This window comes from Lagenorhynchus albirostris, chromosome 14, assembly GCF_949774975.1.
Source record: "Lagenorhynchus albirostris chromosome 14, mLagAlb1.1, whole genome shotgun sequence".
Classification (NCBI taxonomy): domain Eukaryota; kingdom Metazoa; phylum Chordata; class Mammalia; order Artiodactyla; family Delphinidae; genus Lagenorhynchus; species Lagenorhynchus albirostris.
The window spans coordinates 57909964-57935322 of NC_083108.1; the positions used below are offsets into that span (position 1 = coordinate 57909964).

The window sequence follows — 25359 nt, forward strand, 5'->3', positions numbered from 1 at the left end:
ACTTTAGTGTTCCTGGGGAGGCCTGGCTTAAGAATGCTTTTCCAGTGAGCTGGCAGACACAGAAGTGGAGAGCAAAGGTACTGTTGTAACTGCAGCTGTGGGTCTGGAGCCAGTGCTACCTCTATCCAGAACACCTGTGGAGAACATCCAGGCCTAGATTCTGCCCCTTAGACTAGCGTGATTGGCTGGAGAAAAGGGGGCTCTGGAGAAGGTGACCAGCATCTGCACACTGGCACCCAGAGGAGCCATGCCAGCTTCCTTTTCAAAACCTTTACAACTTTTTTCGTAAATGCATATTTTTTAAATTTTTATTGAAATATAGTTGACTTACAATGCTTTGTTAGTTTCAGGTGTACAACAAAGCAATTCAGTTTTTTATATATATGTATTATATATATATGAATATATATAAGAATATATATTCTTTTTCAGATTCTTTTCCCTTATAGGTTATTACAAGATATTGAGTATTGTTCCCTGTGCTGTACAGTAGGTCCTTGTTGGTTATCTATTTTATATATAGTAGTGTGTATCTGTTAATCCCAAACTCCTAATTTATCCCTCCCTCTCTTGCCCTTTGGTAACCATAAGTTTGTTTTCTATGTATGTGGATCTATTTCTGTTTTGTAAATAAGTTCATTTGTATCATTTTTTTAGATCCCGCATATAAGTGATATCATATTTTATTTGTCTTTCTCTGTCTGGCTTACTTCACTTAGTGTTACAATCTTGAGGTCCATCCATGTTGCTGCAAATGACATTATTTCATTCTTTTTTATGGCTGAGTAATATTCCATTGTATATATGTACGACATCTTTATCCATTCATCTGTCAGTGGACACTTAGGTTGCTTCCATGTCTTGGCTATTGTGAATAGTGCTGCTATGAACATTGGGGTGCATGTTATCCTTTTGAATTAGAGTTTTCTCCAGATGTACGCCCAGGAGTGGGATCACTGGGTCACATGGTAGCTCTGTTTTTAGTTCTTTAAGGAGCCTCCATACTGTTCTCCACAGTGGCTGCTCAAGTTTTATTATACATTCCCATCTTTACAACTTCAACACTGTCACAGAAGTTATAGATCATTTTCATTTTTCTGTTTAAAAATGTATCTTTTTTTCCCAACAACTTTTGGCAATAAAAAAGGGGCAACTGGGGCTTCCCTGGTGGCGCAGTGGTTGAGAATCTGCCTGCTAATGCAGGGGACACAGGTTCGAGCCCTGGTCTGGGAGGATCCCACATGCCGCTGAGCAACTAGGCCCGTGAGCCACAACTACTGAGCCTGCGCGTCTGGAGCCTGTGCTCCGCCACAAGAGAGGCCGCGATAGTGAGAGACCCGCACACCGCGATGAAGAGTGGCCCCCTGCTTGCCACAACTAGAGAAAGCCCTCGCACAGAAACTCAGACCCAACACAGCAAAAATAAATAAATTAATAAACTCCTACCCCCGACATGTAAAAAAAAAACAAAAGGGGCAACTTATTAATGAAACCCTTCTGCCTTCCAAGTATGAAATCAAAAGATTATTATAACTACGGGCAAGAAAGCATTTGGATTATGTGGCATTTGGAAATGAAAATAAAGTTTATCCATATGGTCTAATGTTGTCAGTGTCTTACATTGCATTAATAATCACCTAATACGGGGGTGATTTTGATTATGCAGCTCATTTTAAATTCTGCTGTGTCCTAGGTTCATCAGAGTGAAGATGATTTACTAGAAACAGCTGCCGTTTTCTTGTGTACATGCTAAGTGCTTAAGCAAAATTAGAATATTTAGGGCATTATATTTTTAGTATTACGGTGCTCTCGTCTTCTTAAAGCTTCTTGCTTTATACCTTCTTCTTAAGCATCTCTAATTCTCTTCTCGTCTGTTCTGGGTGCATCAAACAACCTCCGGTAGTAAGAGCTATAAAAATGTGTTTTACCTGTGTATTCGAATGTCAGTTTCCCTTAGGTTTTTTTGGGTTTTGTCCAGGTCTCTGTAACTTAAGATTATGAGCTTCTGGTGGTTAATGAGCATGATAGAAAGGCCAGGGTTAAACTCTGTCTCCAAAAGAACTGGAACTCTCTCTGCCTTCCAGGGCCTTTTTGCATCTCTTTCACCCAGGGAGGGAGCCTGAGGACTCATTCCTCTGCAAAACTTGGCAGGGAAGTCGACAACTTGACTATTTTTACCTTCTGCCCTGTTGACCAGCCTTGATGGGGAGCTACTTGGGGTTCATTTGGGGTTCGGTCCAGTGTCACCGCCATCTGAGATTCGGCAGATGCCCCGCAGAGGGCTCTGTCCATGCAGGCTGCCTCACAGCCTCCTCCCGTCCCACGCACACTCCAGCGATGCTGTCTTCACACCTCGCCTGGGCTGTTCTTTGGTTCTGCAGGGCGCCCCTTAGAGTCACTGCTTGGATTATTTCGGTTTTGTATGATGAATATCTACTAGGGGGATCTACCCTTGGACCCTGAATATGGCATGTCAGGAATAATTTAGTGCAAAGTTAGTAACTGTAGAAGCCTATCAGTAAGTATATTATGACTGCATTGTACTATGGTCATTGGCCCTTTTACTTTAGCTCATAGTAGGAGAAGTGTAAGGTAATGTTTAGGCTGTACGTTCCTGACATGACTGAGGGGTTTTTTTTTTAATTGAAGTATGGTTGATTTACAATGTTGTTAGTTTCAGATGTACATCCAAGTGATTCAGATATATATGTATACTTTTTCAGATTCTTTTCCCATATAGGTTATTGCAAAATATTGGGTATGTTTCCCTATACTATACAGTTTGTTGTTTATTTTACATATAGTAGTGTGTATATCTGAACTGTCTGAGTCTGTTTTGTAAGTGCATTGGTATTACTTCTTTATTTATTTAATATATAGTAATATGTATATTATCTGAACTGTCTGTGTCTGTTTTGTAAATAAGTTCATTTGCATCATTTTTTTAGACTCCATATATAAGTGATATTATAAGATATTTGTCTTTATCTCACTTACTTCACTTAGTATGATAAACTTTAGGTCCACCTATGTTGCTGCAAATGGAATTATTTCATTCTTTTCTTAATGGCTGAGTAGTATTCCATTGCATATATGTGCCACATCTTCTTTATCCATTCCTCCGTCGAGGGACACTAGGTTGCTTCCATTTCTTGGCTATTATAAACAGTGCTGCTATGAACACTGGGGTACATGTATCTTTTTGAATTATGGTTTTCTCTGGATATCTGCCCCGGAGTGGGTTTGCTGGATCATATGGTAGCTCTATTTTTAGTTTTTTTAAGGAACCTCCATATTGTTCTCCATAGTGGCTGCATCAACTTACATTCCCACCAGTGGTGTGGGAGGGTTCCCTTTTCTCCACACCCTCTCCAGCATTTACTGTTTGTAGACTTTTTGATGATGACCATTCCGACCGGTTTGAGGTGATAACTTGTTGTAGTTTTGATTTGCATGTCTCTAATAATTAGCGATGTTGAGCATCTTTTCATGTGCCTTTTGGCCTGAGGGGGTTTTTCTGAGGACAGGCAGGAGATGGGTCTCCTCTGCATGTCTGCAGCTGGCAGAGAACCTGCCATCTAGAAGGCATCATGAGACACTGTTATGGATGAATACCATTAATTCCATACAAGTGATTCCCGAGCGTTGGTCAGTGCACCTTTTCCATCCTCACGCGTGTCTGCATAATGAACTCTCTGTCCCAAGGAAACTGGCCAGGAAGCGGAAGGAGACGATGAGCAGCACGCGGCAGGAAATGACGGTGATGGTGAGCTCCATGGACAAGAGCTACGCGGAGCAGGGCACCAGCTGCGACGAGGCCTTCTCCTTCATGGACACGCACAACCTCAACGGGAGATGTGAGTGCTGCGCGGGGCCTGCCCTCAGGGCAGCTCTCGGGTTTCCAGGATTCCAGGTGGTGCTGGGGGTTAGGAAACAAAACCTCCCAGAGAATTCTTAGGCCCTGTTGGTTTCTCCAGTCCCTTCAGATGATCCTGGACACGTCCCCACGTGCCACGGTTGCTTAGGAACGGTGATGTGGGCGGGGTGACAGGACCAGAGCAGACAGCACGGGCAGCCACGGCCACGTTTCTGTAAAGACCCGAGAGCAGTGACACGGAGGCTTCCCTCCTCACCATCCCTGTTGTTATGCAGCTCCTGTTTGTAAGCGAGGCAGGTGTGCAGTCACTCCGGGGAAGCCCGTTATAAAGCAGTTCACTAAATGGCAGTAACAAGCTAATTGTTTATTTGTTTAGCTGACAAGTTCTGCCTTTATTACAGGGCTGTTAGTGGCAATTAATAAGCTAAATTGTATTTCCACTTCAGAAGGCTTATGTTTCACACCAGGTGGGTAAACGGAGCTCAGCTAATACCTTCCGTGCTGCCACCTGCCATCCAGGTACAAGGTGTTATTTTAGGAAGCCAGCAATTACATGGATTGTATGAATACAAAAAGTGCAGTCGCCGTGTCCCTGGTGATCTTCTTGGGGACCAAAAGTAAATCCCGTGTCCTGTGCCTAATGATGTGGTTCACAGCGCTGACAGGTTCAAGGTCAGAGGTCTCTTTAACGTGTGAAATCCATGCCCAAAGGCTGCTGCCGACCCTGGCTCTGCAACCAGGATGCTGGATGGCTTGCGGATGGATAAAGGACAGCTGTCACCAACAGTAATAAAGTAAAGGCTGGGGATTGGGAGAATCACAGACACACGGTCTCTGGTGCGAGAGGGCTGATTCCATTGCGGGAGGTGTGCGCTCCTGTCCTGACCACCCACCTGGGCTGTTGGGATCTGCATCTCTCCCGGCCCCCCACCCTCTCTGATCACGCCTGCTGTGGTCAGCACCCTTCTCCCACACCTGCCTTTCCCTTACATTCAGCAAGGCTTCGTGGAAAGGCGTGTTCCTTTCTGTTCACAGTGGCTACTATTGTCCACCTTATCCCAGTTAGAGGCCCTACGTTTATTTATCCACATGCAGCCCTGGCCCGCTGGTGCGGGACTTCAGCAGACACGGCTCTCACCCCGGCGGGCAGGACACACTCCTCAACCGTGGTCATTGTCCTTTGCCCTTTCATGTCATTTTCAGTGTAGGTGGCAGAATCTGGGGTACTTCAGTTTACCACAAATTCCATCCCTTTTTTTCGTACAATTTTCTCTGCTTTTTTGTAGCAAATATATTTTCCATTTAAAGGTATGTAATACGTTTAACTGCCAAAATAAAGCAACTTAGGATGCATTTGTGTGTGTGGGGGGGGAGTCCTTCCCACCACAGACAAGATGAGAATTTTTGTCAGAGCAGTTATTTCTTGACCAACAGTGTGGAAGGGACCACGTGGATACATGCTCGCTCTTTCCATGATAACCCATTACTGTTCCAAATCTTCTATTTCATGGTGAAATTCCTCACGAATAAATTTACTTGGAATTGCCTACCCAAAGAGCAGAAGCCTACATTGGCAGTTTCTAGGCTTTTGAAGTTTGAGCAACAGGAGGTATTTGCCTCTGGACAGGTTGTTTAATTTGGCATTGACTTTTTTAAAAATGAATGTATCTGTGGAAATCCAAAACCGCCCATGTAGAGGGGGCTGCTGCAGCAGTGGGGACACAGCCTCTGGGGCTCGCCCGCCAGGAGGCGTTATTTGATGCTTCCATCGGTAAAGCCAATGGAGGAAGCACGGCACGAGGCGTTCCACTGTCCTCCCGCTCTCTGAACCATGGGTAGGTCTCATCCAGTCCCATCCATGGGCAGTGACCCTAATGGTAAACTTTGTCATCGTCATACTCTCTAAATGCCTTTAAATCAAAAGAGCAGTTACTGGAGAAGGAAATTTTCATGAAAAGTGTTCATTAGACCACTAGGCTTCTAGCCCAGACCTACTCCAAGCCTGGATATGTTTGAGATCTTTTAGGATTGGGAAGCAAGTAGTTTTTGGGAATGAGACGGTGAGAAAACTGAGGTTGGAGAATTTAAAAATAAGCCCGAGCACATTTATAAGAATGGGGAATAATCCATCCACCAAAGCAAATGGGAGTCGTACCTAAAAGGGGGGAAGGTAGATATGGATAGTGGGTATGGGTTTAATTTTTATACAAAAAAGGGGTGTAAAATATGTTTTTAAAGGTGAAAATAAACATAGTTATTTTGTATGTGCTTTGCACATTTTTACAAAACAAATAAAAATGTTAGCAGGTAATGGGCATTATGCTCCCTGACCCCTGGCATGTTTTATAGGTACTCGGGGTTTTGTCCTTGTTTTTATCAACTGCTCTCTTTCTTCCTGGCAGCTTATCATAAACATGCATTATAAATGTGATACTTCTCTATTTTAGAAAAATATAACTGACAGGCAGCCTGGGTTCTGGTTCTGTCATTTGCTAATTAACTCTATACTTGAAAAATATAAACATAGGTAAAATCATTGTCTGAAGGGAACTTCTCCAAGAGAGTGAAAATATATTAACGTGTCATCAGGATAGAGCTGACATGCAGTAACCACAGGGCTTTGGTAGAGCCGCCCGTAAACCAGCCATGTAAGTGGGCATTAGTGTCCTGATCGGGAACTCAGCGTCAAATAAACCGCATAACCACATCAGAGGAGTTAGAAGTTAGACTTAGATCTAACCAGCTTGAGCACTTGAGTACATTCAAATAATTTATCCTTGCACTTTAATGAAAGTAAAGTGTTTTTAAAGCACTAATCAATTAAGATGTTGAAGAGAGTTAAACTTTAAAAATAGGAAATATCCACTTTCAACGGAATCAGATAAATTGGATGGGATTGACTCTACCTCTTAATGACAGGGGGAAGAGAAGGTGTTGTAGTTAAATCTTGAGTGTTTCAGAGGAAGATTTCAAAGAAAAATAAGCACGTTTACAAGGATTTAAAGGCCTGATAAGACAACATGTAGGCATGCAGCTTTCACGTTAAATATAGTACACAGGGAGCATCATCTTTATTTTTCATAAAACAGATCGTAGCATTGTGAAAAGCTCTCTCAATATCCAAAATAGGAGCAGGGTGAGGATTTAGCAAAGTACAGAAGCATTGACATTCAGAATGTTCTCCAGAAGCCATGTGTAGACACACTCTCATACTTAGTTGTAAAAGTCAGTTCAGTGTGGTAGTAAAATTCTGCAAGCAAAGGCTAGAAGTCAAAAGGGAAATTAATGAATTTCTTAATCCAAAATGGCGACTGTGCATGTACCAAAATGTTCATTGCAGCTCTATTTACAATAGCCCGGAGATGGAAACAACCTTAGTGTCCATCATCGGCTGAATGGATAAAGAAGATGTGGCACATATATACAATGGAATATTACTCAGCCATAAAAAGAAACAAAATTGAGCTATTTGTAATGAGGTGGATAGACCTAGAGTCTGTCATACAGAGTGAAGTAAGTCAGAAAGAAAGACAAATACCGTATGCTAACACATATATATGGAATTTAAGAAAAAAAAATGTCATGAAGAACCTAGGGGTAAGACAGGAATAAAGACACAGACCTACTAGAGAATGAACTTGAGGATATGGGGAGGGGGAAGGGTAAGCTGTGACAAAGTGAGAGCGTGGCATGGACGTATATACACTACCAAACGTAAGGTAGATAGCTAGTGGGAAGCAGCCGCATAGCACAGGGAGATCAGCTCGGTGCTTTGTGACCGCCTGGAGGGGTGGGATAGGGAGGGTGGGAGGGAGGGAGACGCAAGAGGGAAGAGATATGGGAACATATGTATATGTATAACTGATTCACTTTGTTATAAAGCAGAAACTAACACACCATTGTAAAGCAATTATACTCCAATAAAGATGTTAAAAAATAATAATAAAAAAAATTTTTTTTAAAAAAAGAAAAAAGATAGCTTCTTTCATAAAAAAAAAAATGGCGACTGTGGTTGTGGGTTTTTTTCCTTCATTTGTGGGATCAGAAAATCTTTTCAGTGATGAAAGGGGGCATGTCCTCTAAAGTACAAGTAACTCCCCACAGAGACAGTGGAGACTGATAGTATTTACTACATAGACCCGGGTAAACCTCTGTTGTTTCTTTGGTCAACAGTCTACCCAGTGTCGTTTCCCCAGGAGTGACCTCAGGGCCATATTTTCTGGTGTTGCTTCTCTACCCCCACTGACATGCCTTTTCTCTTATTTACAGCTGTGTCTTCACCATCGTCCTTTACCTTGAAAACGAACACCCTGAGCACATCGGTGCCTAATTCCTACTACCCAGGTAACATAGCTTTCCGTTGTTTCATCTCTTCATAAACCCTGAGCAGTCAGAATCACCCAGGGCTCACTTTGCTGCCCACGTTGCTTTAGGAGCTTAGCGTGTTTGAAGTGTTGTAACCCGATGCTTTCTATGGCTTTCTGCGGGAAAACTGGGGGGGCCTTTCATCAGTCATTTACTGTTCTTTCTCTTTTTACTTTCTCTGCATTGACCTGCTTATGATGTATGACAGACCCATTTGTGCCAACTGCAATTTTAGGTGAGAACATTTCCCTTTATCACAGTTTATTACAGGAGTAATTTCTAAAGTCAGTGGCCACTCTGTAGGAGACGGCAGTTTGATGCAAGGATCATAACCCGGACACGGGGGTGGTGGATGGCCTGGAGGGGTTGGGGGTGGGCATAGATAATAAAAAGACTTTCTCTAAACATTGCCGTGTGTGTGTGTGTGTGTGTGTGTGTGTGTGTGTGTGTGCGTGCGTGTGTGTGTGTGTGTGTGTGTGTGTGTGTGTGTGTGTTGGGAATGATACCAAAAGGTTCCAATGAACGATCCCGGCTCCAGCACTCTCCCTGTCCAGGTTCAGAATTAAAAGTCAGCTTTGATCCCAAGGAAAAACACAGTTTGTCATCACTCATCTGTGTACTTGCAAGACCTAAAGTCTGTCCAAAGTGGTGACAGTCATAAACGTGAAAATAGCTTCTTATTATTTCCACTTACTGCTAAGCACTGAAAACAGCAGTTTCAAAAATAGCATTTTTCTAATTCTGCCAAATGCTTTGCAGAAAAATCATCACAGTAGAGCTTTGGCCCCCTCCCCCTCCTCGGAGCTACCCAGGGCACCCCCAGCATTTCAGATGTCTGTCACACAGTGGAATTTCAAAGGAGCTGCTGTTCTCAACAGCAAAACGACAAGCTGACACTTTATAATCACATGGTTTATTATGTGTCAGATGTCACCGGAAATGAAATAAAATGTTAGCCCCCATGGGACAGAATGCAATTAAGGTAGGAAATATTCCCAAACCAAACAAGCATGAGCTGCTGTTGCCTTTGAGACCGTAGCCCGAGCGTACCTGGCTATGTTCTCTCTCTATCAGTACTACTAACCTTACAGAAAAGGAGCACAACACAGATGACTTCAAGGTGTATAACCATCCCTCGCAGCCAGAGCTCCATCCTCAGCAGTGCCAGTCCTGCTTCCTAACTCTCTTTACAAGGGTTTATATCTTGGCAACATAATTTTTCCCCCTGTGCTTCTCTTTTCTCTTAAGTTGTTACGATTTTTATGTAGAGGGTGTTGGGGGTTTTTTCCCCCTTATGGTGTTTTCTGGGCTTGATTAAGCAAGTTTGTTGCTTGAGGAAAAAATGAACTCAGAAGTTGAAGAATGGACCTAAAGCAGACGTTCTGAATTTGCATCGTTTTGAGGACTAATAAACAAACCCCGCTAAAGCTGCCACCTTTTAATCCTGACCGTAAGGGAAAGAAAGCTGCATTTTTATCCTTTTCATAAGTGAGGGGCACAGGCTAATCTTAGGTGCCCGAACAATGCAATCTAAATGCAGATGACATTTGCAGAATCTCTTGATGGGAAATTTGTGATTTCTTTGTGTGCCTGGCATTCATTCCGCAATTCCTCTAGTAGGTGTTCTGACCTTGGGGGAGCTATGAGTGGGGAGGGCTGAGATGTGCATTGTCAGAGGGAAGAAAATGTTCAGATTTCACAGCAGGATTTAGATAAGCTTATTAAACAAATACCATCTTTTAAAGTTGGGGCTTTGTTATTACGAACACTAATGACATCTTTTAAAGTTGGTTAGGCTTCTCTACAGAGAGAGAGTCACTTGAACAGACAATTCAAATAGCAGAAATGATGCACATTGTGAAAAATAAGTCAGCCAGATCAACAAATAACTGTTACCGTGTTGAGCTGGTACCAACCTGCCAATGTGACAAATGGCGGTGCTTGGGGACTGTCCCTTCCATGTCACTCGGTGCGAAGGTGAATCCGTATGTTACATAGGTTATCACTTGAAACCATGCAATGAAGATACGCTGTACATCTACCCTGGCACTTTTGGGGAATAGTGCTATTTTAATTTACACTAAGACAGGAAGACGTGTTTTGTTGTGACTCACAGCTTAGCACAATTAAATCCTCGAGTGCATTTTATTCTCACAGGCTAAGGTGCCCAGCCCTAATGTATAAAGCTTTAACATGCCTTTATATCATTTTCTTGCAAAAAAAAAAATAGATAGCTAGATAGATGGATAGCGAGGTAGGACCGTCGCCTACCTCAAAAGAAGCATCCATTTCAATTCAGGATTTTTCAGCTGGTTCGTTGAAAATTCGAGACAGTTTGTTAAAGAATGTAGGTAGAATGAATTCTCAGTTCTTAGAAAACCATCGGAACTTATAGTGAGTAGCTTTATTTCTGATTTCCTCTTAGCCATAATTTTTAATTAAAAATTGTGGGTGGGTAATTTTTAACAAATATAGGAAGTTAGTGACAAATGATGTATTTTATCAGTAATCATTCTTTTTTAAGAAGTCAGAGGAAACTGATGAATCACTAATTTTGATGGAATCAAGATTTTCTGCTAGTTCAGGTGACCAAATTTCAGAACAGATATCACATCAGAAACCTTCAGTTTCCTCGTCGGCAGCTATGTTCTCAGTAATAGTGTTCTTTTCTTAGATGATCTGGTAGTGTTTAAATGCTTTAAGACGTGTCCACATAATAATGAGGTCAAGATATCATAGTGCAGTGGGGGTGATACATACAGTGGTGACAGTGGTGACTGTTCTGTGGACTTAAAACTTCCGAGAATGCCTCGCCCTGGGATCAGAGCACTGTGAGGTTGCCAGTGGATCCACGTGGAAGACCCACATGATTCATTTGGGGAAGTGTAGAAGGTCAGTCCACAGTGGAGGGCATTTAATTACGTTCATCCCAAAAGGTGCAAAACTGAGAGAGCGAGAGGCACAGAGGGGAAACTAATTAATGTTCCATGTATTTGAGTGTAAAGAGCAGAACTTCCTGCTGGAGCAGCTGAAAGCTCCAGGGCTTCAGGGCTTCAGGAGGGAGCCTCCCCTACATCGTGAGCTTGGCAGTTGCCAGCAAGCAAATCCGATGAGAAAATGTCCCGGTTTATTCGCAACTGTTCTAGTAGATGGGAACATATGAATTTCTAAATTTCAAAGCAAATCCAAATGAAAAAAAAAATCATAAAATCAACTTACCACCTTTTTTATTTTGTCTTTGTGTCTTTAGCCACCTTGTAGTGATCCAGGTACCATTTCAGCAGCAGCACATAGCTACACACCTGTGTGCCACCCTTCATACCATGCATCCCAGGTGCTTTGCAATGCAGATAGGAGTGAGGTTTCAAAGCCAGGCCCAGCTCACCAAGCGCCCTTGAACTAAATTTCCTTTGGAGCTGAACTTCTCAGTTTAAACAAACAAACAAAAACCCATAGCTGAATTCCCTATTGATAAACAATCTGGTCATTTTTTTAATTGAACTTATCTTTTCTTATATGTTTTCACTCTTTATGCCTGAAATCAGTTTTGATTTAATGTTCTCATTTTAAGTGACTTTCTCATTATATTGTGATGAGACAGACCCTCAGTTGTAAAATGGCTGAGGGGATTCAGCATTATAATGAGTTAACCTGTACAATGTGGAACTCTTAACCTAATAGCACCTTCCTGCATAAGACATTTTTTAATAGCTACAATTTCTGCAGTTCATTAATCTAATTTACTAGGAGTCTTCCATTAAAATATAGCCTCTTTAGGCTTATTTGACCAAATTCTGACATTAATTTTGTAATACAATTTGGTTGACTTGTTCAAGAAATTTAAGTGAGAAAATGTATGGAGTACAACTAAGACTTATTTAGTCGTTACTTGGTTCATGGGGGATGAAAAGCAATTATGATACTATTTTAACCTCCTTTTCTTATTGCGTGCTTAAATTAAACACCTCCATCCTAAGGTGATGGGGGAAATGAGGCTCTGCCCTCTGACCACCTATGAATAGAAAACTTAACTGTAAAATTAAAACACAAAATAAAAACTACCTGTACTTATTCACGCAGTACTATTGCTTATGCCCTGTTTCCTTTTTCTCCTCCTCTTTTCTCCTGATATGTATCTTCTTAAAAGTGCCTATAAATGGTAAGTTCCCCCATGCGCCCGCCCCATGGAGAAGGTGTGGAGGGAATGGGGGGGGTGTCTTCTCTGTAGAACAAAGCCAGCTGGTTCTGCTGTGCGTTGGCCTGCATGTTAGCTCCTGTAGATCATCCCATGAGTGCTGTGTTGGCCCACCGTATCCTGTCCAGCTTTCTGATCCTGGAGCATGCGAAGTGACTTATCCAACCAGGTTCCTTTCTCTCCCTCTCCCGCCCCCCCCAGTTATCTTGGATCTCATGTATCATGTCCACGTTTTCATTGCTAGCTTTGTAAGCCAACCCATCTTGTGCACTTTTTCTTTGCTCACAGAACATTCATACAGAGTTGATTTCCATCATCATACAAACGAGTTCACGAATCTTCGGAAGAACACAAGACTGGTTTTGCACCAGGCCTTGATGAAGTTTCAGACTGAAACTTCGACGAACTTTAGCCCCCGAAGGCTAAAGGATTCTTACCAACTAGCTTTGGGAAAGCAAGAGATCGTTTGGACTGCTTTGTAAAAACAAAGATTCCTGCCGCATCCCTACTAGTATTGCCAACCCCACTGAAATCTCTAGACACTTAACTTTTCTTTTTTGCTGAGCCATCACGGGGATCGTGGCAGCCGTAGGTTGAGGGGATGTCAGCAGCCTCTTCTTAGATTCTCGGCGACCCCGATGTAGCTGGTTCCCCTCATTTTTTCCACGGCCTTCTTTTCCCAGACGAGACGCACACGATGGCCAGTGACACCAGCAGCTTGGTGCAGCCCCACACGTACAAGAAGCGCGAGCCGGCCGACGTGCCCTACCAGACGGGGCAGCTGCACCCTGCCATCCGGGTGGCCGACCTGCTTCAGCACATCACGCAGATGAAGTGCGCGGAGGGCTACGGCTTCAAGGAGGAGTACGAGGTGAGCACGCACCCCGCACCTGGGCTCCCCCTCCGCCCGCCTGGGCGCGGCGCCCGGGGGCTCTGTGACATCTCCCCTAGCCGGTGGGGCCCACGAGGCCGCCAGGAAGGGACCAGCTGTTTCATCCCTGGATCCATTTCCATCCAGCGGTGAGACTTAACCACGAGGGGGAAGTCCTACCTTAAATGAAAAGAGGAGAAATACTTCTTCACCTTTTTCTTTATTCTGCATAAATACGCCATGAAAACAGAGGCCTGCCAGGCTCTCTTCCCCATTCCTCACCACCTTTCCTGGCTTTTCCTATAATAAAGTCTGATGTTAAATCCCAATAATTTTGAGGGTTATCTCAGGAAGAAGCTGTCCACCTAGAACAGTTGTAGGCCAACCAGCAATGTCTTGCATGGAGATGAGATGGCAGTAGAGGGACCGGCTAGTGTCACGGCAGTGACAGCTGTCACCGTCCCGCCAGCCCAGGGGGCAGGCCGCTGTCCTGCGATCCAGTGCAGGCAGCCCGTGGGGGCCTTTCCAGGAACAGCGATATATAATCTGGCACCGTATATAAATGCAGGACTCACCCCTTTCACAGCCTCTGTGCTCAGACTAATTCTGTTGGAAAGTCTTTCCCAAACTGAAGAGAATTAATTTATTTGAAGAGTCTGGTTCAAAAGAGCACACCTTCACTGAGTGTGTGTGCATGTGTGTGTGTGTGTGTGTGTGTGTGTGTGTGTGTGTGTGGTGAGGGGGGAGAAGGAAGGGGCTTGGATTTCTCTGTTACCTTATTAAGTAAAATTAGTTCACAATCACTGGTGAAGATAAAGTAGCAGCATGCTTACAGTAAAAATAGGATTAGAAAGCCACGTGGCTTTTTAAATCTAAGAACGTGTTGCTGGTATTGCATCTACCTGACTAGCTCCTAGTTGGAAAACATCTTGTCTGGAATTAGAGTATTTTTAAAATCAGTTTCTACCACCCACCCCTATCCTTCGACGTTCAAACTCTGCTTCTTTCTCCTCTTGGGGGGCCCTCATGATGCCTCAGTTTTATGCCCCAGATGCTGCATTATCTTGGGTTTAGCTTAATTGTCCAAGGCTCATTACAGCAGTCAGAGCCCCACCACTGCTCTGCTTCTTTGAAGGCCAGGTCTTTGTTCAACGCAGGCAAATACACAGACACACTTTGCTCTGCTGACACGTGTGTCCTCACGTATTACCAATGACCGCAGTTCAGAAGACTGCAAAGCCAAGAAAACAATCACAAACCAGGGCCCAAAGGTTTGATTTAAGTCCAGAAAACATTTCCAAATGAAGTTCTGCATTTTAGCCATCCTGAAATTCTTAGGTTTGCCTTTAGTGATTTAATTCATAATTCAGTGAAACTGACCGCCTTTGCATATTTCCTCCTGCACTTTTAAAGGCTGGCTTAGGAATTAATAGGATTAAGAGCAAGACTTCCAAAAGCATTAATATCTTATGAAAGACAAAATTAGATTATTGAGAAAATATCAGCCTAATGAATAGAGATGATGTCTTTAGTTCTATCCAATCTTCTGAATGCAGACAGTGCTCTAATGTTTATTAAACATGTTAATGTCAAAGAGATTAGGTATAGGCTCAAATAACAATTCGTAAAATAACCTGAGTCCAGTTTTTCATGGACTATTTTAAAATACCTACCTTAGGACTTCTGATAACACACCATAGATGACGTGTATTTGAAAGTATGCAGAAAATCAGTTCCGATTCACATCTCCTGAAGAAATATGATTTATAAGTGCAAACTGAAACAGTGTATACTCATCTGAAGTGTGTTATAATTGATGATTGAGTTGTTATACTCTGCAATAAAATGTTGTATTAGGGCTTCCCTGGTGGTGCAGTGGTTGAGGGTCCGCCTGCCGATGCAGGGGACGCAGGTTCGTGCCCCGGTCCGGGAAGATCCCATGTCCCACGGAGTGGCTGGGCCCGTGAGCCATGGCTGCTGAGCCTGCATGTCCAGAGCCTGTGCTCTGCAACGGGAGAGGCCACAACAGTGAGAGGTCCGTGTACTGCAAAAAAAAAAAAAAAATGTTGTATTAGTTACAGTTCAAAAAACTCTTTTTCCCATGCTAGCTATTCAGTGGATCAGAGAAGACTGTTTCTTTTTTTAATTTATTTTATTGAAGTATAGTTGATTTACAATGTTGTGTTAATTTCTGCTGTACAGCAGAGTGATTCAGTTATACATATATATTCATATTTTTTCAGATTCGTTTCCATTATGGTTTATCACAGGATATTGAATATAGTTCCCTGTGCTATACAGTAGGACCTTGTTGTTTATCCATTCTATATATAACAGCTTGCCTCTGCTAATCCCAAACTCCCATTCCTTCACTCCCCCATCTCCCTTTCCCCTTGGCAACCACAAGTCTGTTCTCTATGTCTGTGAGTCTGTTTCTGTTTCATAGATACGTTCATTTGTGTCATATTTTAGATTCCACATATAAGTGATATCGTATGGTATTTGTCTTTCTCTACCTGACTTACTTCACTTAGTATGATAATCTCTAGTTGCATCCATGTTCTGCAAATAGCATTATTTCATTATTTTTTATGGCTGAGTAGTATTCCATTGTATATATGTACCACATCTTCTTTATCCATTCATCTGTCGATGGACATTTAGGTCGTTTCCATGTCTTAGCTATTGTAAATAATGCTGCTATGAACATAGGGGTGCATGTATCTTTTCGAATTATAGTTTTGTCTGGATATATGCCCAGGAGTTGGATTGCTGGATCATGTGGCAACTCTGTTTTTAGTTTTTTGAGGAACCTTTATACTGTTTTCCATAGTGGCTGCACCAACTTAACGTTCACACCAACAGTGTAGGAGGGCTCCCTTTTCTCCACACCCCAGAGACAACTGTTTAAAACTGACATATACAGGTATCCAATGATCACATTATACACCCTAAAGTTACACAATGTTATGTGTCAATTATATCTCAATAAAACTGAGGAGGGGGGGAGTAAAAACTTTTCAATGCCAAAATCATTATCAGCTTTTTTTAAAAGAAGGAAGGGAAAAAAAGAAAAAAGAGCAAATACTAGAGAGGAAAGTGGGAACAAATAGGAACGTGCTATTGGGAGAAGTATGAGATGGAAAGTTCTGTTAGGAATAGTCCTAGCACTGAGTAATTTTCAGGTTATTAAGCAGCCCCCCTCCTGGGGTCAGGGTGCGGATGTGGGTGGGAGGACCGTGGTGGGACAGAGTAAACGGGACATGAGAAGTGATGCTGGCACAAGGGTGACTCTATAGAGTGGCCGCAGGGAGAGGGGAACACCTGCTCAGTCTCTCACCTACATCCCAAAGTCCCCCCTCCCTCGCCGTCCTTGCCTGCACATGGCTACCCCTCTCCCTCGCCGTCCTTGCCTGCACATGGCTACCCCTCTCCCTCGCCGTCCTTGCCTGCACATGGCTACCCCTCTCCCTCGCCGTCCTTGCCTGCACATGGCTGTATCCCTCTCCCTCGCCGTCCTTGCCTGCACATGGCTGTATCCCTCTCCCTCGCCGTCCTTGCCTGCACATGGCTGTATCCCTCTCCCTCGCCGTCCTTGCCTGCACATGGCTGTATCCGTCTCCCTCGCCGTCCTTGCCTGCACATGGCTGTATCCCTCTCCCTCGCCGTCCTTGCCTGCACATGGCTGTATCCGTCTCCCTCGCCGTCCTTGCCTGCACATGGCTACCCCTCTCCCTCGCCGTCCTTGCCTGCACATGGCTGTATTACATGCCCACATCTTCCCTGGAGGCACAGCCAAGCTTATGGGGATTCATGGGGCAGTGGCAAACCCCAGCTGCCATTATCCTGCTCGACTTTCTTTAGAGAAAAATCCCAGGGGATTTTTATTCCAGTGTGAATCTGGAAACATCCTTAAGCAGTTATGTTTTAAAGCCCAGTTTGGCTTTTAGAACTCTAACCAAACGCACCTCTTTGAATCTTGCTGTGAAGTCTGCAACCTTCCCTCAAACCCACACCAAAAGTCAGGAGTGTGTGGCTGCCTGTGTCGTGTGAAGCTCGAGGATCAGATGGTAAGAGGCCGTGGTTTGGAAAGAGGCTGTAGTACCAGACTGTGGATATTCCAGCTCAGCCTGGACCAAGCTGTCTAACCTCCTGGGCCTCAGTTTCCCCATCTGTAAAATGGGATAACTGTAGTGTCAACCTCATAAGAGTATTGTGAGGCTTGACTCATTTAATGCATCATAAGTACTAGAATTGAATCTGATATTCAGTGGCAACTTTAGCTAATAAAAGAGGAAAGGACTAATTTATAATAGGATCCAAGGCAGGGCATTCACCCCGTGGTCTTTACAGGGAAAGTGTGTCAATTACAATTTCAGTACCTCTCCTGTGTTCACACTCTGGATAGATAGTTCACTTACCATGTATCATCAAAACTTGCCATTCAAAAGTAACTTAAATAAATAGGTAGGTTTGACTCTGTGGACAAAGAGTTTGAGAACTGAGAAGTTAAATATTTTTTTCTTTTTTAAAATATTGGCGTATAGTTGACTTACAATACTATATTGGTTTCAGGTGTACGACATGGTGATTTGATATTTTTATAGATTACCCGTCAAAGTTATTATGATATTATTGACTGTATTCCCTATACTGAATATTACATCCCTGTAACTTACTCTTTTTTCTTTCTTACAGTTTACCAGATAAAATACAGTTTGCTCAGTTAAACCTGAACTTCAGATAAACAGAATAATTCTTTAATATAAGTATGTCCCAAATAATGCATAGGACATACTTATACTAAAAACTACTCACTGCATATATGAAACTCAGTTAATATTTAAAAGTATATGCTGTTGGGCTTCCCTGGTGGCACAGTGGTTGAGAGTCTGCCTGCTGATGCAGGGGACGCGGGTTTGTGCCCCGGTCCGGGAAGATCCCACATGCCTCAGAGCGGCTGGGCCCGTGGGCCGTGGCCACTGAGGCTGCGCGTCCGGAGCCTGTGCTCCGCCATGGGAGAGGCCACAACAGTGAGAGGCCCGCGTACCGCAAAAAAAAAAAAAAAAAAGTATATGCTGTCAACTTTTATTGTTGAAACAGTATTTTCATATCTAAGTTAGAAGAGTCCTAAGGGATGGTGTAGCTACAGACCACAGAATACTATCTTTTAAACAATGGTTCTATGAGTGTCTTTGCAAGGTCGGATTTGGGGAAAAGCTTACCTTAAGCTGCGCTTGTTAGTTCACTGGAGAATACCAAGCACGTGGGGTGAATGTGACATGTCTGGGTGCCGGGGACACCGAGTGCCCTGCCCTCAGGAGTCTCCCTCTGCAGGAGGAAGCAGTCATGGGGTGGTTGTAGCACCTCTTATGAAACCTCACAAGAGAGATTTGCGTTAGTACTTTGAAGGCTAAGGGTGCAAGTCTGGGCAAGGATGACTTTTTCCTCGAAGGAGGTGTTGGAGTTGGCCAGGAGAAGGCAAAAGAGTGGGATTCCAGGTAGACGCGGAAGCAAGAGAACGTGGGCAGTCAGGGCGCTGTCGTGAAGGGCCATGTGTCCCACCCAGAAGCTTGTACATCACTCTGGCCGCCGTGGGAAGAGAAGAAGAATTCAGGTAACGCATGCATCTCATTCCTGTACCTGGAGGGAGATCTTTTCACACAAACAGCTTAATTTTTAAATGCTGTTGTACACGGCACACAGGAACTGCTTGAAAGGTAATAATCCACATCCAAAAAGTAAAGGGGAGATGGAAGATGTATTTACTGGAAAAGAGGAGTATGAACTACATCCCTTTCTCCCCATGCAAAAAAATGCAATGCCGTGCTTGGCTTCCAGATTTGTTGAAGCGATGAATTACTTCAATTCGGAAGCATTTCTTGGGGGAAACCATCAAGAAAGCCTCAGGTTGCCGCCGTGACTCAGCACAATCACCCAATCAGTCGGTTTTCTTCAATCCATGTACGTTGGGAAACACCAGCCGCTTAGACTGTAAAATACTTTTGAAATAGTGACTTTTTCTCTGTTGACACTGTTTCAACAAATTCGTCTTTATCTTTTCCAAGACAGAGATGTCTGAAAACTGGCCTTAACCCTGGAAGGGTTCATTACCGCTCAAGTAGCCGACTGAAGTGTGTCCAAACCAGAGGGAAAACATGCTGGGGATAAGACAGAGCAGCACTGAGTGCAGAAGATTTTGTTTGTTTTTGTTTTTTGTCCTAACAAGATCATCATATGGCATCTCTCACCAGGGAAGTGCAATAATTTGATTCAAAAGAAACTCAGACATGAATCACAGTAAAAAAGTAAACAGGCTGAATTGAACAGAAAATGGCATGTTGTCAGCAGACTGGTTTGGGGATCTCAGGAGAAAGACCCAGTGGAAAGGGCAAGTTTGTTTACGTTGCTACAAAAGAGGAGCTGGTTCTTTCTTCCAAAAAGCAAAGATCAGTCTGTGCTAAGCGCTTGGAGGAGATCCGTGGGTTTACCAGAAGTGGAGAAAGGAGACCAGCTGCACTCAGGAAGCAGTGGAGGCCTGAGCGGCCGCCCCAACAGACTCCTGGGCCTTTATCACCTGGAGTGAAAAGGAAGATTCTCCAGCTCTGCCCTGAGCCAGCAGGCCCTGCCCTAGATGTGGGAGCTGCTCCCTGCTACCTGAGTGGGACGGAGGGGGTCCCAGCCTCAGGGGTGACCCTGCACAGTTGGAGAATGAATTCCTGCCCCTCTGTCGTCCCCAAAAGGTCTTCTTTGGTCCTGGATTTTTGAACTGATCTAATTGTCTTCTGGGATCCAAGCAGAAAAACATTAACCTGAAGTAGGAAAATAGTTGTGCAGTTCTGAAAGAATGTATGTTGCTATCGTTGTAAAATTAAGATAAAGGAAGGACAGCAATTTAAAACTACTCCCACATAGGACCTCCTGAAAAACACTGATGGTACTCTTTTATTAGCTAATAATTAATATTGCCCTGGGGCACAAAAATTTATTTTCCAGTTACTAGATCTGAAATGTATAAACCTAAGTAACTCGTGGCAGCTACTTCTCAGACAACTATGTGTGTGTGTGCATATGTGTCTAAACTTACTTAGAAAAGCATTATCCTGCCCCCACCTACTTTTATCCTGTGTGTTTCTCTGGGGTACAGACACGGATGATTAATTTTATAATGGAACATGGAGACTGGTTTTTTGCTCAGTTTAAATTGGGGAATTGGAGGCTTTATGCCAAGATCTTCAGACTTAAGTACAACCTATGCGTTTTTCCAAGGAACCTGGAGTGTTTTAAACATGTCTAACTCCTAGTAGCTCCTTGTAGATCTTTTTAAAATGTATGGATTGTAGGGGCTTCCCTGGTGGTGCAGTGGTTGAGAGTCTGCCTGCCGATGCAGGGGACACGGATTCGTGCCCCGGTCCGGGAGGATCCCACATGCCGCGGAGCGACTGGGCCCGTGAGCCATGGCCACTGGGCCTGCGCGTCCAGAGCCTGTGCTCTGCAACGGGAGAGGCCACAACGGTGAGAGGCCGGCGTACCGCAAAACAAAAACAAAAACAGACCAAAAAAATGTATGGATTGTATATTTTCCCCTCTCATCCTTCCTGTTTTCTAAGTAAAACAGCTGATTTTGTTAAGTGTAAGCACAGTGTTATATTTGATGGCTTTGTCTATATTTGACAAAGTGTGGTGAGCTAAGAAGGAATTGTCTTAGCCAAAAAAAGTCTCACTTGCCCTCCAAATCTGAGTCTCATTTTGGTTTGTTTTTTGTTTGTTTGTTTGTTTAATTTACTTGCCTCCCACCTCAGGGAAGCCAGTGAAAACTAAATAGAGAAAACCACTCCCTGAAAAACCATTTCCTCCCCATGGAGCCTGCAGTTCTAATTGCTGAGGAGATGCCCTTAGACAGCAAGGCCCTCAGCTGGGAAGACAGGCCAGCATCCCCAGGTGGGCGGCAGTGCCGCTGGGGAGAAGGGCGCCCTGTGCCTGGTCCCTCCCCATGCGGGGCTCGTGGGCTGGTACCTCTAGAAAAGTTCTAAGTATAGTGCCCACGGCCGCTTTGCTGGGTTTTGAAAACAGAGGCCGAGACAGGTGGAATGAGAGGTGCTTTTGTGTCCTTACCTGCTGGAACCATTGCCGACACAGCTGGCCCGTGCTCGTGGGTGGTGCAGCGTGAAGGCACCCCCTTCCCCTCACCTCCAGCCGGCACACTCTTCAGATGTGCTTTTCAGTTCCCGCTTCACATTCTGAGGCACCAGCTGAGTCCATCAATTGCCACAATCAGTGCAGGTTATTTTCTGTCCCACAGGACACAAAATAAACAAAACAAAACCATTGAAAGCCAAGGATGGGGACGTGGGGGAGCCTTGGCGAGCTCTGCAGATACATTAAGAATCACAACAGCTGCGCCTCCAGTGGCTGCCGCAGCCGAGTAAGTTTTGACATTTTTTTTTCCTTTAATTATTACAGTGATGCTGAGCCAGGTCCATGCGAAAATGATAAAAAAAAACTTCTGTGTGAAATTTTGAGGCTGCTTCAAGCTGTTTGGGGAAAATCAAGTGTGTGTGTTTATGAACACTTTCTTAGTAGATGAAAATCTCTGCGTATTTTAAATAACGCAACAGAGACGGTTGATTTTTACTGTGAATACTCGGTAGATTTTTCACTAAACTACAAATACAAGAGTGTCTGTTTTATTTGTCGTGTGCTCCATTTTGTCATGCTTGCTTTCAGGACGTCCTATGTGTTAGCTGATTTTTTTAATCCAGTTTCCTTTTGCCCACACTCCTGATAATATCCTGGACTCAGAAAACTTCGGAAAATTTAGTTAAAAATTGTTATTTCCCACGACTCTCTATTCCTCCCTCTGATTTTAGTTCATGGTGGTAGACCTTTTCCAGTTTGTTTGGAGTAGTTCTAGTTCACCGTCTGGTTTCCATTTTGAAGCTGGCCATTAGAACTGTCTTTATCTCCCCCGGGAGGAGTTAGGCGCTTTCCCCACTTGTTAACATGCTTTTAGTGTCGGGTGCCATTAGTCACAGGACCCAGCCCAGAAGGGACTGTCGGGATGCCTGTATCCCACACCTGCCGACCTCGTGTGTATCTGGTATCAGGTGGGTGCTGTCACCGCCTGCTGACCTGGTCCAGCTGGCTTCAGCACAGTGGTATTGCCTCTCCCCGCGACCTCCCCTCAGCACCTCCCAAGTCCTATCCATCACCTCCCAAGTCCCCCTCCCACCGTTTCCAATTCCATCCCTTCCTCTCCCAGCCCACCGGCCGCCCTCATCTCTTGCCCACCCCCTTGTAACTCTCCCCGACCTCATCTCTCGACATTTACTCTCCCCCTTCACATCTACCCTCCACTCTGCAACCAGTTTTGTTTGGGAAACACAGATGTTATCACATGTGATGCCAAAACTTCTGCTCTGGATTCTTTGCAAAATTAGGCCCCTCCTTAGCAGAGAGTGCTCAGTCCTCCGGGACGGGACGCGGCCCTGGGCCTGCTGCAGGCTGTCACTGTAGCCACAGCAGCTTCCCGCCACGTGCCTCAGGCCCAGCTCCTGCCACCTTTCACACCCTCAGCACCTCGTGTCTCTGGGCTGTGCTCCACGTCGTGGTTTCTGCCTCGAGTGACTCCCAGCTCCTCCTTCACCTGCCAGCTCCCTTCAGACCCAACATGGATGTTACCAGACACCAGGCCGTCCACGGTCTCATAGCTCTGCGTTAGAATAACATAGTGGGCAGTAATAATACCGTGGGCAATGTATTAACTGATAATATGGTAAAGTGTACATTAATGGATTATCCAATAGATATTTGAGAAACACTGCTAAATATGTTACTTTACATTTGTTGAATTGATTTCTGTGTATTTCAACACATACACCCCTAGAAGGGGAAATGAAGTTAAAGGTGGATAGAACTATTACAAATACACACTCAGAATGGTACACATCATCACGTAGGAGCAAGTGGGTTAGCAGTGTCCAGCCAGGAAAAACTGTGCTGACCAACCTGAACCTTACCAATACCTGTCACTTAAAAATGGGAAGAATGGCATGGTTCCATCTGATCATTTTTACTCACTGAATGCCAACCATATGTTTAAAAAAATTAGGGTAAATGTTTCTGTTCCATATTTGCTTTCATTTCTTTTTTAATCCCTAATAGAAATAATGTAGAAATATCTAGTGACTTCAATGCATTTCAAAACATGACTATTGCAAGAGAGAAACTGTATGTCATCCTACACAGATTCAAAGCTCATAAAGGTAATTTGTGTTATCATGGACGTATTTTCAGGGAGAGCAAGGTTTTGAGGGGTGGACTTTTCATGAAATCCTGCTTGGTTCCTAGAATGATGATGATGATGTTGATGGTTAGTCTAGCCCTAACCCTAATGTAGTAGCACTCTACAAAGATACACACACAGATAGAGAGAGACACATAGATATTTCTAACCACAATGCTCTTGCACTGTTATCACACCCATTTTACAGATGAGGGAATGACTCAGAATGTAAGTCATTTGCCCAAGGTCATCCCACTTTGGAGTGGTGGGATTTACTCCATAATCTGTTGACTCCAAAGGCCACGTTCTTTTCCACTACACCATGTAACTTCTTCATGGAACACCATGAAACACAGACCTGCAGAAGTTAACCTTGGGTTTTATTGATTTGACTTGTGGTTTCATGGCAGGAGCATTGTTTTACTCTGTGCAGTTTTATTTGCTTTGAAGAGTTCTGTCCTTTGGCAGAGGACAGAGCCAGCCCCGGGGGCCCCGCTGACAGCGCCAACTCTGGTTTGTTTCAGCATCTCAGCATCAGCAGATGCTGCCCCTTAACCTTGCTCAGCATCTCAGCTCCAAGAGCGCGGTCACTCCAACATTGCTCCTGCGCTGGCTTTTCCTTGTCAAGAAATGCAGGGAAATTATTCAGCAGATATCAGCCAGCCTGGCTCGTCGGAAACCTACCAGGACCAGGTATAAGCTGAAATCAAGCTGCTGCTCTTGAGGGGCATAGATCCCATAGGCTGTCTCCCTGGATTGCTGCACGACTGCCAGCCAACCCAGCAGAGGGAGGGAGAAGAGGAAGTGTAGACGCACGTTGTGTGTGAAAGCTGAAGGTCTTCTCAGAGATCCTCTCTGGAAGGGATTCTGGAAGAGGTTGCACCTTTTTTCAATGAGGTGATTCAACATAACGGTAACAACCTTGTGAACTGGATCTCTGACCTCCAGGCAAGACCAAGATAACATGTCTCAGCTTCGACTAAATGATGCAAAAAATAACCAGTTGAAAAGGCAATTATTCTTTTTCAAAGAACAGTGCTGGGAAGTAGAAAGGACAGTGGATTGGCCATGAGAAGACTGGATCCCAAGTCTTTGACCTGTCACGTCACTGAAGAGTCTCGCTGAGACCCTAACCCCAGACCCTTGAGCAAACCACTCACCTCCCCTGAAGCAAGTGGGTCAGTTCCGAAAACCAAGCGCTTCCTAGAGTCTCTGTATCATTAGTCGAGCAGTCACCTTGGTGATGTTGGACTCCCAGTTTGGTTGACACATCTCCACGGACGGGATGTTTTTTGGTTCATGCTTCTCCATGGATGGGATGTTTTTTGGTTGATGTGTCTCCATGGATGGAATGTTCTCCAGTGGGCAGCCCTGACCAGCTACCTGAAAACCGAAGCCTGGTGGTCACTGGTGTGTAGAGGGCCGTCACTGGGGACCCGCGGGCAGTTCTCTGGCCCCCTCTTGCCAGCTTTGAGTTTATTCAGCATTTCTGAACGAGGGAGTTTCTGTGCCCTTCCTCTTTTTTCCTCCTCTCTTTTCCCTGTTTCAACCTCTTCCCACTCTCATTTCTGACTCCCACCTCATCTCCAAAACACTGGGAAGGCCAAGTGGAGAGAGTGCAGTAGTGACATTAGTACTTTTTTTTTTTTTTTTTTTACGGTACGCGGGCCTCCCACTGTTGTGGCCTCTCCCGTTGCGGAGCACAGGCTCCGGACGCGCAGGCTCAGCGGCCATGGCTCACAGGCCCAGCCGCTCCACGGCATGTG

At 44.3% G+C, this 25359-nt stretch overlaps 1 protein-coding gene across 2 annotated transcripts in view; it reads left to right on the forward strand.

Moving 5' to 3' along the window:
* PTPRM (protein tyrosine phosphatase receptor type M) overlaps nucleotides 1-25359 on the forward strand; it is a 753685-nt gene that overhangs the window by 594978 nt on the left and 133348 nt on the right. For both annotated transcript variants that reach the window (XM_060121788.1, XM_060121789.1), the window contains exons 15-17: nucleotides 3706-3857; nucleotides 8147-8221; nucleotides 13121-13308. In XM_060121788.1, coding sequence (XP_059977771.1) covers nucleotides 3706-3857; nucleotides 8147-8221; nucleotides 13121-13308 — 415 coding nt within the window. The remainder of the gene's footprint in view (nucleotides 1-3705; nucleotides 3858-8146; nucleotides 8222-13120; nucleotides 13309-25359) is intronic.